Below are 12,405 nucleotides of genomic sequence, written 5' to 3' on the forward strand. Positions count from 1 at the left end.
TGGGTGTCACCTGGGATCACAGCGGCCATGGGGACAAGGACAGGAGGTGACAGGAGTGGGTGACAGGGACACGGTGACACCGTGGTACCATCCTTGTGTCACTTGGGGACACTGCGACCAGGGGGACAAGGACAGGAGGTGACAGGGATGGGGGACAAGGATGGGTGTCACCTGGGGAACCTGTGGCCATGGGGACAAGGACAGGGTGACAGGCCGGTACCATTCTTATGTCACTCGGTGTCACTGTGACCACGGGGACAGGGGATGACAGTGACAGGAGGTGACACGGTGGCCCTGTCCCCATGTCCCCGCAGCTCCCACAACCTGAACCCACGGCAGCTCCTCCAAACTCTCCTCCTCCTCCTGTCCCCACGATGTCCCCACGATGTCCCCTCCGTGTCCCCACAATGTCCCCTCCGTGTCCCCACGATGTCCCCTCCGTGTCCCCACAGTGTCCCCACCTCCTGGAAGCTCTCTGTCAGCCGCTGGATGATGCCCACGTTGTCCAAGTCCCGCAGCATCGCCGCCGTCACCGTCCCTGGGGTGACAAATGGGGACCCGTGGGGACACGTGGGGACACACGGGGACATTTGGGGACGTTTGGGGACGTTCGGGGACCTCGGCAGCCGCAGGAGCGGACGATGAAGTTGATCAGCTGCAGGAAGGCGGCGGTGCGGTCACGTTTGTAGTCCTCCAACCACTCATCAGCCACAGCCTGCGGGACACGGGACGGACATGGGGACACGGGACGGACATGGGGACACGGGACGGACATGGGGACACGGGACGGACATGGGGACATGGGACGGACATGGGCACAGGACATGGACATGGGGACATGAGATGGACATGGGAACATGAGATGGACATGGGGACATGAGATGGACATGGGGACATGAGACAGACATGGGAACATGGAATGGACATGGGGATATGGGATGGACATGGGACGGACATGGGGACACTGAATGGACATAGAATGGACATGGGGACATGAGACGGACATGGGGACATGGGATGGACATGAAGACATGGGACGGACATGGGGACATGAGATGGACATGAAGACATGGGATGGACATGGGGACATGAGATGGACATGGGGACATGAGATGGACATGAAGACATGGGATGGACATGGGGACATGGGACGGACATGGGAACATGGGATGGACATGGGGACATGAGATGGACATGGGACGGACATGGGGACACTGGATGGACATGGGACGGACATGGGGACATGAGATGGACATGGGGACATGAGATGGACATGGGGACATGGGATGGACATGAGGACATGAGATGGACATGGGGATATGGGACGGACACGGGGACATGGGACGGACATGAAGACATGGGATGGACATGGGGACATGAGATGGACATGGGGACATAGAATGGACATGGGGACGACACGGGGACATGGGACGGACATGAAGACATGGGATGGACATAAGGACATGGGACGGACATGGGACAGACATGAAGACATGGGATGGGCATGAAGACATGGGATGGACATGGAGACATGAGATGGACATGGGAACATGGGACGGACATGGGACGGACATGAAGACATGGGATGGACATGAAGACATGGGATGGACAGGGGGACATAAGATGGACACGGGATGGACGTGAAAACATGGGATAGACGTGGGAACATGGGATGGACATGAGACGGAAAAGGGAAGGACATGGGGACATAGGATGGACATGGGGACTTGTGATGGACATGGGATGGACATGGGGACATGGGGTGGGCATGAAGACATGGAATGGACATGAGAACATGGGACGGATATGGGACGGACATGGGACAGACATCAAGACGTGGGATGGACATAGGGCGGACATAAGATGGACACGGGATGGACATGAGAACATGGGATAGACATGGGATGGACATGGGGTGGACATGGAATGGACACGGGGTGGGTATGAAGACACGTGATGGACATGGGACGGACATGTGACAGACGTGGGGTGGACACAGGATGGACATAGGGACATAGGGCAGACACGGGATGACACACATGGCGACATGAGCTGACACGCAACGACGTCACCATTGCCCCCACTGTCCCCAATACCCCAATGTCCCCATTGATCCCATTGCCCCCAACGTCCCCATTCCCCCCAATGTCCCCAATATCCCCCCAATGTCCCCGTTGCCCCCAATATCCCCCAACATCCCCAATGTCCCCACTGCCCCATAATGTCCCCAATATCCCCCCATGTCCCCATTGCCCCCCACGTCCCCATTGCCCCCAATGTCCCCAACATCCCTACATGTCCCCACTGCCCCCAATGCCCCCATTGTCCCTGATGTCCCCCATTTTCCCATTGCCCCCCATTGAGCCCAATGTTCCCCATTGACCCCAATGTCCTCATTGCCTCCATGTCCCCAATGTCCGCCATTGCCCCCAGTGTCCCCCATTGCCCCCAGTGTCCCCATCGCCCCCAATGTCCCCAATGTCCCCCATTGCCCCCAGTGTCCCCATCACCCCCAATGTCCCCATCGCCCCCAATGTCCCCCATTGTCCCCAATGTCCCCCATTGTCCCCAGTGTCCCCCATTGACCCCAGTGTCCCCATCGACCCCAATGTCCCCATCGCCCCAATGTCCCCAATGTCCCCCATTGACCCCATCGCCCCCAATGTCCCCCATTGACCCCAATGTCCCCCATCGACCCCAATGTCCCCCATTGACCCCAATGTCCCCCATTGACCCCAATGTCCCCACTGTCCCCCATTGCTCCCAATGTCCCCCATTGCACCCAATGTCCCCCATAGACCCCACTGCCCCCCTTTAACCCACTGCCCCCATTTCCCCCCACTGCCCCCCCAGCCCCCCATCACCTGCACAGCCGCCCTCCCCCCGATGACCGCCTGGTAGAGGCTGTTCTCCCCCTCCTCGCTTTCATTCCCCAACCTCCTCCGTTTGGGGACCTGCAGGGGTGACACGGTGACACCGGGGGGGCTGAGGTGACACGGGGGGGGGGGGGGGAAGGGGGGGTGACACCTACAGGGCGACGGCGGCGGGGGGGGTTCCTCCTCAGCCCCGATTTTTGGGGCAGGGTGTCCTCAAAGTCACTGCCTGAGTCCTCATCGTCGCTGCTGGCACTGTGGGGTCAATGGGGGCACAATGGGGGGGGGGGGCGTGATGGGGGGGAGGGGGGGGATTTGGGGGGAGGGGGTTGGGGACACTTCCGTGTCACCTCAACTTACGGGCTGGGGGGCGGCAATGAGGGCTGGGTCGGATGCTGTGGGTCCATGGGGACGGACCTGGGGACATTGGGGATGTTGGGGGGGGGGGGGGGTCTCGTGCCCCACATTTCCCCTATAAGTTAACATGGGGGGGTCCCAAACCCCCAATTTCCCCTATAAGGTAACATGGAGGGGCTCCCATGCCCCATAATTCCCCTATAAGTTAACACGGAGGAGTCCCGTGCCCCATATTTCTCCTGTAAGCTAACACATGGGGGTCCCGTGCCCCACATTTCCCCTATAAGTTAACATGGGGGGGTCCCAAACCCTTAATTTTCCCTATAAGGTAACATGGGGGGTCCCAGACCCTTAATTTTCCCTATAAGGTAACATGGGGGGGTCCCAGACCCTTAATTTTCCCTATAAGGTAACATGGGGGGGTCCCAAACCGCCAATTTCCCCTATAAGGTAACATGGGCGGGTCCCAAACCCTTAATTTTCCCTATAAGGTAACATGGGGGGGTCCCAAACCCCCAATTTCCCCTATAAGGTAACATGGGGGGTCCCAAATCCCTAATTGCTCCCATAAGATCACGGGGGGGGGGGTCCTGTGCCCCAATTTCCCCTATAAGATCACTTAAGGAGACTCCCAAGCCCCCAGTTTCCCCTATAAGAGCAATTGGGGGGGTCCCAAACCCTTAATTTCCCCCATAAGTTAACATGGGGGGGGTCCTGTGCCCCAATTTCCCCCATAAGATCACATGGGGGGGTTCCATGTCCCACATACCCCCTTTAAGATAACACGGGGGGGTCCCAAACCCTTAATTTCCCCTATAAGATCACATAGGGGGGTCCCGTGCCCCACATTTCCCCTATAATCTCACGTGGGGGGGGCTCTCAAAGCCCGCATTTCCCCTATAAAGTAACATGGGGGGGAGGCTTGGGGGTCCCATGCCCTCCATTTCCCCCATAAGCTCACATGGGGAGGGTCTCAGATCCCACATTTACCCCAAAAGATCACACGGGGGGGGGGGGGGGGGGGGGGGGGGGTTCCAAAGCCCCATTTCCCCTATAAGTTTACATGGGGGGGGGGGTCTCAGACCCCACATTCCCACTGTAAGATCACCTGTGGGGGTCCCATACCCCCCATTTCCCCATGAGGTCCCTCAGGCTGGGGGAGGGGTGGGATCCCAAACCCCAAATCACCCCCCCCACCCCACAGACCCCAAATTTCCCCATAAAACCCCAAAAAGGGGGAGCGGGGGGGGGTCCCAAACCCCAATTTCCCCCATAAGATCACCCGGGAGGGTCCCATACCCCACATTTCCCCAGAAAGTCCCTAAAGGAGGAGGGGGGGGGAGGCCCAGTGTCCCACTAGGGGGTCCCAAACCCCAAATCCCCCCCCCCAGACCCCACATTTCCCCATAAAACCCCCCCGGGGTCCCATAGGATGCGTGGGGGGGGTCCCAAAGCCCCACATTTCCCCATAAGGCCGTTCCAAACCCCCCCCCAAGGACCCCAAATTTCTTCCCCCCCTCCCCCCGCCCCCCTCAACGCCCCCCTCCCCAATCGGGGGTCCCTCCCGCCCCCCCCCGCGCCTCGCCTCACGGCGACGTCACGCCCCCCACACGTGCCTTCCCGCGCGCGGGAAAATTCGCGACGGCAAAAGAGGGCGGGGCTTAACGGGAGGTGGCGCCGTTTCGTAACGCGCATGCGCGAACCTGGCCCCGCCCCTTTTCCGAGGGGGGAGGGGGGAGTGAGGGGCGGGGCCTATTGGGGTCCCGCTTGGGGTCTGGGGGCGGGTCCTATAGGGGTCCTATAGGGGTCTCTTCTTGATTCCTTGGAGGCCCACATAGCGGCTCGCCATAGGGCCTTTATGAGGTTACAGAAACGCAACCACAGAGCCCTATAGGGAGCCATAAAAGAAACCCCACTTTATGGCCCTATAGGGAGCTGTAGGAAGAACCTCGCTATAGGGCCATATTGGGAGCCATAGCCCCCGTGTCCCTATAGTGCCCTATAGAAGGGTCTCTATAGGGCTTTATGGCCGTGTCCCCATAGCCCTCATGTCCCTATAGTGTCTCCATAGCCCCTGTGTCCCTATAGCCCCCATGTCCTTATAAGCCCTATAGAAAGGTCCCTATAGGACCCTATAACCACGTCCCCATAGCTCCTGTGTTCCTATAGCCCCCACGTCCCTATAGCCCCTATAGAAGGGTCCCTATAGGGCCCTATAGCCATGTCCCCATAGCCCCCCATATCGGTGTCCCAAGAGCACTTCATGCCCCATTTCTCCCCCAAAACTTTCCCTATTCCCCCCCAGTTCCCCACAGGTTCCCTTCCCAGTATCTACCAGTGTTTCCCCCTCCCCCCCATATCCATCCCAGAGCCCCTTCCCTGCCCCATCCCATTCCCTCCCAGTATCTCCCACTTCCCATCACTCCCGCCCCAGTTCCACCCCAGTTTCCCTCCCAACTCTTCCCAGTTCCCTCCCAGTAACTTCCAGTCCCCCCAAATTCCCTCCCAGTGCCCCCCCACGCCCCTTCCCATTCCCTCCCAGTATCTCCCAGTTCCATCCCCCATCCTTCCCAGTAAATCCCAGTTCCCTCCCAAACTTTCCCTTCCCTCCCAGTGCCGCCCCTTCCCTTCAGGGCGTCGGCCGAGTCCCAGAGAAGGTAAACTTCGTCGAACGCGCCGGGACCCCCCCAGTACCCCCCAGTATCCCCAGTCCCCTCCCAGTAACTTCCCTGTACCCCCCCAATGCCCCCGAGCGCCTCCCAGTACCCCCCGGGTGGCCACCAAAACCCCCTCAGGAACTCCCCCCCCCCCCCACCCCGGGCCGTTCAAGGACCCCCTCAGCTCCTTCCAGTGCCCCCCCCCTTCCCCGTCCCCCTCCCCCAGTCTCCTCCTCGTGCCCTCCCAGTGCCCCCAGTCCCCTCCCAGTGCCCTCCAAGTACATCCCAGTGCCCCCCCCCCCCCCCCATAGGATCGTATCCGGCTGAGGAGGGCCTGAGTGCAGGTAATCAAGTTACCCCGTTGGGCGGCAGAGGGCGTATGCGGGGATGGGGGGGCATGGGGGAATGTGGAGATATGGGGTGTGGGGATATGGGGGGGAATATGGGGACCTATGGGGATGGTTTGGGGTAGAGGGATGTGGGGGGGGGGATGGGGGGCTGCATGGGGGGTAAGGGGTTGGGGGGGGGTGGAGTGGATTTGGGGGGGAGGGAGGTATGGGGGGGTAAAGGGATTGGGGGGGTACAGGATATGGGGGGGTACAGAGATATGGGGGGGTACAGGGATGTGGGGGTGGGGATATGGAGGAGGTACAGGGATATGGGGGGGGCACAGGGATGTGGGGGGGTGGGGATATGGGGGGGGTACAGGGATGTGGGGGGGGTACAGGGATATGGGGGGGGCACAGGGATGTGGGGGGGTACAGGGATGTGGGGGGGTACAGGGATGTGGGGTGGGTGGGGATATGGGGGGTACAGGGATGTGGGGGGGGTACAGGGATATGGGGGGGGCACAGGGATGTGGGGGGGGGAGAGATGTGGGGGGGGTACAGGGATGTGGGGGGTGGGGATATGGGGGGTACAGGGATATGGGGGGGTACAGGGATGTGGGGGGGGTGGGGATATGGGGGGTACAGGGATATGGGGGGGGTACAGGGATATGGGGGGGGCACAGGGATGTGGGGGGGCACAGAGATGTGGGGGGGGTACAGGGATGTGGGGGGTGGGGATATGGGGGGTACAGGGATATGGGGGGGGTACAGGGATATGGGGGGGGCACAGGGATGTGGGGGGCACAGAGATGTGGGGGGGGTACAGGGATGTGGGGGGTGGGGATATGGGGGGTACAGGGATATGGGGGGGGTACAGGGATATGGGGGGGGCACAGGGATGTGGGGGGGCACAGAGATGTGGGGGGGGTACAGGGATGTGGGGGGTGGGGATATGGGGGGTACAGGGATATGGGGGGGGTACAGGGATATGGGGAGGGCACAGGGATATGGGGGGGGTACAGGGATATGGGGGGGTACAGGGATATGGGGGGGGTACAGGGATATGGGGGGGGTACAGGGATATGGGGGGGCACAGAGATGTGGGGGGTACAGGGATGCAGCGGAGAGGGTGGGGATAAGGGGAAATGTGGGAATTTGGGGGGAGATGGGGGGGAGTCTGGGGGCCACGTGGCGCTTTGAGGTCATTGGGTGGGGACACCGGGGGGGGGGGGGGGGTGACGCATAGCTGTCCTCATCCCATTCCCGTAATGAGAGGGGGGGGGGGGGGACACAACACCACGTGGCTCCGGGTGGGGCCGGGATCTCTGTGCCCCCCCCCTTCCCACAACGTCCCCACTGACCCCAACGTGACCCCGAAGTCCCCCCTGACCCCGATGCCCCCGTTGATCCCAAAGCCCCCGGTGCCGCCCCCCCCCCCCCCCCCCCCCCGGTGACGTCCCCGTAACCCTACAGGACCATGAAGGTTCCCCCCCCCCGCCGCCACCTGCAGGGATTTGGGGTGGTCCTGGGGGTCTGCGTGGCCGTGGGCTTCATCCTACAGCTCCTGAGGGGGCCTCCGTGGCGCAGGTGAGGAGCGGGGGTCACCTGGGGGGTCCCTGTGGGGTCCCTGACCCCCATAATGGGTCACCGTCCCGCTGGGGGTCCCGTGGGGTCCCACTGAGTGGCCCATAATGGCCCCATTTTGGGGGGTCCCATAAGTGGTCTTGTCCATTGGGAGCCCGATCCTGATCCTATTGGGTGCCCCATACTGGTCTCCGTCCCATTGGGTGCCCCATACTGGTCTCCGTCCCATTGGGTGCCCCATACTGGTCCCATTGGGTGCCCCATACTGGTGCCCGTCCCATTGGATACCCCATACTGGTCTCCATCCCATTGGGTGCCCCATACTGGTCTCCATCCCATTGGGTACCCCATACTGGTCTCCATCCCATTGGGTGCCCCATACTGGTCCCATTGGGTACCCCATACTGGTCTCCGTCCCATTGGGTGCCCCATACTGGTCCCATCGGGCATCCCATACTGGTCTCCGTCCCATTGGGTGCCCCATACTGGTCCCATTGGGTGCCCCATACTGGTCTCCATCTCATTGGGTGCCCCATACTGGTCCCATTGGATACCCCATACTGGTCTCCGTCCCATTGGGTGCCCCATACTGGTCCCATTGGATACCCCATACTGGTCTCCATCCCATTGCATGCCCCATACTGGTCCCATTGGATACCCCATACTGGTCTCCATCCCATTGGGTGCCCCATACTGGTCCCATTGGATACCCTATACTGGTCTCCATCCCATTGGGTGCCCCATACTGGTCCCATCAGGCACCCCATACTGGTCTCCATCCCATTGGGTGCCTCATACTGGTCCCATATTGATCCCTATCCCATTGGGTGCCCCATACTGGTCCCATAATGATCCCCATCCCATTGGGTGCCCCATACTGGTCCCATAATGATCCCCATCCCATTGGGTGCCCCATACTGGTCCCATACTGGTCTCCATCCCATTGGGTGCCCCATACTGGTCCCATAATGATCCCCATCCCATTGGGTGCCCCATACTGGTCCCATAATGATCCCATCCCATTGGGTGCCCCATGCCGGACCCCCCACTGCCCCGTATCTCAGGGACCCCCACGTCCCCTGTTGACCCCACTGCCCCCCCAGCCGCCCGGCGGCCCCGCAGCCCCCCTGCCGCCCCCGTACCCACCTGGTGTTCCTGAAGACCCACAAGACGGGGGGCAGCAGCGTGGTGAACCTCCTGCACCGCTTCGGGGAGGGGAGGGGGCTTCGCTTCGCCCTCCCCCACCGCTACCAATTTGGGTATCCCGAAATGTTCCGGGCCGAAAGGGTGAAGGGCTTCAAAAGTGGGGGACCCCCCTTCGACATCATCTGTCACCACATGCGGTTCAACCTCAGTGAGGTGGGGGGCTGGGGGGCAGAGGGAGGGGGGCGGGGGGATTTGGGGACGTTGGGGACAGTTGGGAACAAAGGGGTCGGTGAGGATTTTGGGGTCAGTGGGGACATTGGGGACAATGGGGGTCAATGTGGTCCAAAAGAGTCAAAGGGGTCAAAGGGGACGTTGGGGGTCAGTGGGGGGCAATGGAGAAATTGGGGTCAATGGGGACATTGAGGTCAATGGAGACTTTGGGGACATTTGGGGGTCAATGGGGACATTGGGGGTCATTGGGGTTAATGGTGTCCAGCGGGGTTGGAGGGGATCAATGGGGGTCAGTGGGGACATTAGGGGTCAATGGGGGTCAATGGTGTCCAATGGGGTTGGTGGGGGTCCATGGGGTCAGTGGGGGTCCGTGGGGACGTTGGGGGTCCGTGGGGACGTTTTGAGTCCGTGGGGACACTGGGGGTCCATGGGACGCTGGGGGTCCATGGGGACGTTGGGGGTCCATGGGGACAGTGGGGGTCCGGGGAACGTTGGGGGTCCGTGGGGACGTTGGGGGTCCATGGGGACGTTTGGGATCCATGGGGACACTGGGGGTCCGTGGGGACGTTGGGGGTCCAGGGGACACTGGGGGTCCGTGGGGACGTTGGGGGTCTGTGGGGACGTTGGGGTTGTGGGGACTGGGGTCCGTGGGGACGTTTGGGTCCGTGGGGACACTGGGGGTCCGTGAGGACGTTGGGGGTCCGTGGGGACGTTGGGGGTCCTTGGGGACACTGGGGGTCCTTGGGGACGTTGGGGGTCCATGGGGACACTGGGGGTCCATGGGGACGTTGGGGGTCTGTGGGGACGTTGGGGGTCCATGGGGACGTTGGGGGTCCGTGGGGACGTTGGGGGTCCATGGGGACGTTGGGGGTCCGTGGGGACGTTGGGGGTCCATGGGGACACTGGAGGTCCGTGGGGACGTTTGGGGTCCATGGGGACACTGGAGGTCCGTGGGGACGTTTGGGGTCCGTGGGGACACTGGGGTTCCATGGGGACACTGGGGGTCCGTGGGGACGTTTGGGGCTGGGACCTGGGGTCTGTGGGGACGTTTGGGGTCCGTGGGGACGTTGGGGGTCCGTGGACGTTTGGGCCAGGGACGCCGCGATCACTGCCCACCGACGCAGACGCCGGTTTCAACCCTTCCCAAAGCCACCAACGACGAACCCGACGGCCTCCACGAGCCCCCAGCCCCCCTCTGTCCCCCCCAGGTGCGCCGCGTGATGCCCCCCGACAGCTTCTACTTCTCCATCGCCCGCGATCCGGCCACGGCGGCCGAGTCGGCCTTTTCCTACTACCGCGCCGCCGTCCCGGCCTTCCGCCGCGCTCCGTCCCGCTCCGCCTTCCTCCTCTCCCCGTCCCTCTACTACCAACCCGGCCTCAAAGGCAACCACTACGCCCGCAACCTCCTGTGGTTCGATTTCGGCCTCCCCGACGTCTCCCCGGCCAACGGCACGGCGGTGACGGCGGCCATCGGATCCCTGGACGGCGTCTTCGCCCTGGTCCTGCTGGCCGAATATTTCGACGAGTCGCTGGTGCTGCTGCGCCACGCGCTCTGCTGGCCCCACGAAGCCGTCGTGGCTTTTCCCCAAAACGGCAGACCTAAAAGTTCCGTCCGCCCTTTATCCGGCGAGGAGACGGAGAGGCTGAGGGAATGGAACGCCCTGGACTGGGCTCTGTACGTCCATTTCAACCGCTCCTTTTGGAGGAGGGTGGCGGAATTCGGCCCCCAGAGGATGCGCGAGGAGGTGGAACGGCTCCGCCGGCGGCGCGACGCTTTGGCGCGGCGTTGTTTGAGGGGGGGGGGACCCCTGCCGGGACCCTCCATCACCGACGGGAAGCTGAAGCCTTTCCAGCCCGGTCGGGGGGCGGCCGCCGTGGTCGGCTACGCGCTCAGGGGGGATTTGGGGCCGGCCGAGAGGGAGAGGTGCGAGAGGATGGCGACCCCCGAGCTGCAGTACAAGGACCGGCTGGAGAGGAAGCAGTTTGGGGGGAACGGGACCGCAGGGTAGGGCCGGGCCTCGGGGACCCCCCCGGGAGATGTGGGGCTCCCGTTGGGATGGCCCGTGCCTCAGTTTCCCCATTGGGAGTCACGGATCCTCCATTGGGAGTCATGGATCCCCACTGGGAGCAGTGGGTCCCGCATTGGGACAGCCCTGTGCCTCAGTTTCCCCATTGGGAGTCACGGATCCCCAATTGGGAGTCATGGATCCCCCATTGGGAGTCATGGATCCTCCACTTGGAGCAGTGGGTCCCCCATTGGGACAGCCCTGTGCCTCAGTTTCCCCACTGGGTAATGGATCACTACGGTACGGCTCTGTGCCTCAGTTTCCCCATTGGGAGTCATGGATCCCCCATTGGAACAAACCTGTGCCTCAGTTTCCCCTGTGGGTAATGGATCACTACGGTACGGCTCTGTGCCTCAGTTTCCCCTCTGGGGGTCATGGATCCCCCACTGGGAGTCGTGAATCCCCATTGGAACAAACCTGTGCCTCAGTTTCCCCGTATGGATACTGGAATCTCCACTGGGGGTCGTGGATCCCCTATAGGGATCAATGGGGGCTCCACTGGGATGGGTCTGTGCCTCAGTTTCCCCTGTGGGTAATGGAGCATTATGGGTAATGGGGCATTATGGGTAATGGGGCATTATGGGTAATGGGGCATTATGGGATGGCTCCATGCTTCACTTTTTCCTATGGGTAATGGAGCATTATGGGTAATGGAGCATTATGGGATGGCCCCGTGCCTCAGTTTCCCCTGTGGGTAATGGAGCATTATGGGTAATGGAGCATTATGGGATGGCCCTGTGCCTCAGTTTCCCCTGTGGGTAATGGAGCATTATGGGTAATGGAGCATTATGGGATGGCCCCGTGCCTCAGCTTCCCCTACGGGTAACGCATCACTACGGTTCAGAACTGTGCCTCAGTTTCCCCATAGAAAAATGGGGTCACGTGACAGCACTGCTCCCCCTTTGCGGTACAGCCCTGTGCCTCAGTTTCCCCACTCCCGCAACGGGACCCAAAACCCCGCTTCGTGCCTCAGTTTCCCCACGTGGGTGTCGGGTCCCGATGGCCCCGGTTTCCCCATTCATATCGTGGGTTCGCTACCCCATTCGTTTCCTTTTTTTCGTATCTCTGGCAATAAAAACCGCTAGTAGAAAGCTGATTGGTTAGCGGTGCTGTCAATCACTTGGCGCGGGGTGAGGCGACGTCACAGCGAAGCGCCCGGTCG

At 61.7% G+C, this 12,405-nt stretch overlaps 2 protein-coding genes across 2 annotated transcripts in view; one reads left to right on the forward strand and one right to left on the reverse strand.

Annotated features, from left to right (window-relative positions):
- Positions 1-9,078, reverse strand: part of STAG3 (STAG3 cohesin complex component) — a 47,509-nt gene extending 38,431 nt beyond the window's left edge. The window contains 7 exon segments of the mRNA XM_085215150.1: positions 462-538; positions 619-715; positions 2,865-2,954; positions 3,032-3,128; positions 3,234-3,290; positions 7,721-7,843; positions 8,947-9,078. Coding sequence (XP_085071276.1) covers positions 462-538; positions 619-715; positions 2,865-2,954; positions 3,032-3,128; positions 3,234-3,290; positions 7,721-7,770 — 468 coding nt within the window. The 5' untranslated portion in view covers positions 7,771-7,843; positions 8,947-9,078.
- On the forward strand, positions 470-12,339 carry GAL3ST4 (galactose-3-O-sulfotransferase 4). Its single transcript, XM_085215152.1, has 4 exons — positions 470-671; positions 7,690-7,803; positions 8,904-9,159; positions 10,386-12,339. Exons 2-4 carry the CDS (start codon positions 7,694-7,696, stop codon positions 11,184-11,186), a joined length of 1,167 nt encoding a protein of 388 aa, XP_085071278.1. The 5' UTR covers positions 470-671; positions 7,690-7,693; the 3' UTR covers positions 11,187-12,339.
- Positions 12,340-12,405: the final 66 nt, after the last annotated feature.

This window comes from Meleagris gallopavo, unplaced genomic scaffold (assembly GCF_905368555.1).
Source record: "Meleagris gallopavo unplaced genomic scaffold, MGAL_WU_HG_1.1 scaffold_7, whole genome shotgun sequence".
NCBI lineage: Eukaryota > Metazoa > Chordata > Aves > Galliformes > Phasianidae > Meleagris > Meleagris gallopavo.

What these genes read in the sequence shown, in the direction of transcription:
- GAL3ST4 (XM_085215152.1), top strand. Translation starts at nt 7,694, where the DNA reads ATGAAGGTTCCCCCCCCCCGCCGCCACCTGCAGGGATTTGGGGTGGTC. An exon ending in AGGGGGCCTCCGTGGCGCAG is followed by an intron (nt 7,804 to 8,903) that starts GTGAGGAGCGGG and finishes CTGCCCCCCCAG; the next exon opens with CCGCCCGGCGGCCCCGCAGC. An exon ending in TGCGGTTCAACCTCAGTGAG is followed by an intron (nt 9,160 to 10,385) that starts GTGGGGGGCTGG and finishes TGTCCCCCCCAG; the next exon opens with GTGCGCCGCGTGATGCCCCC.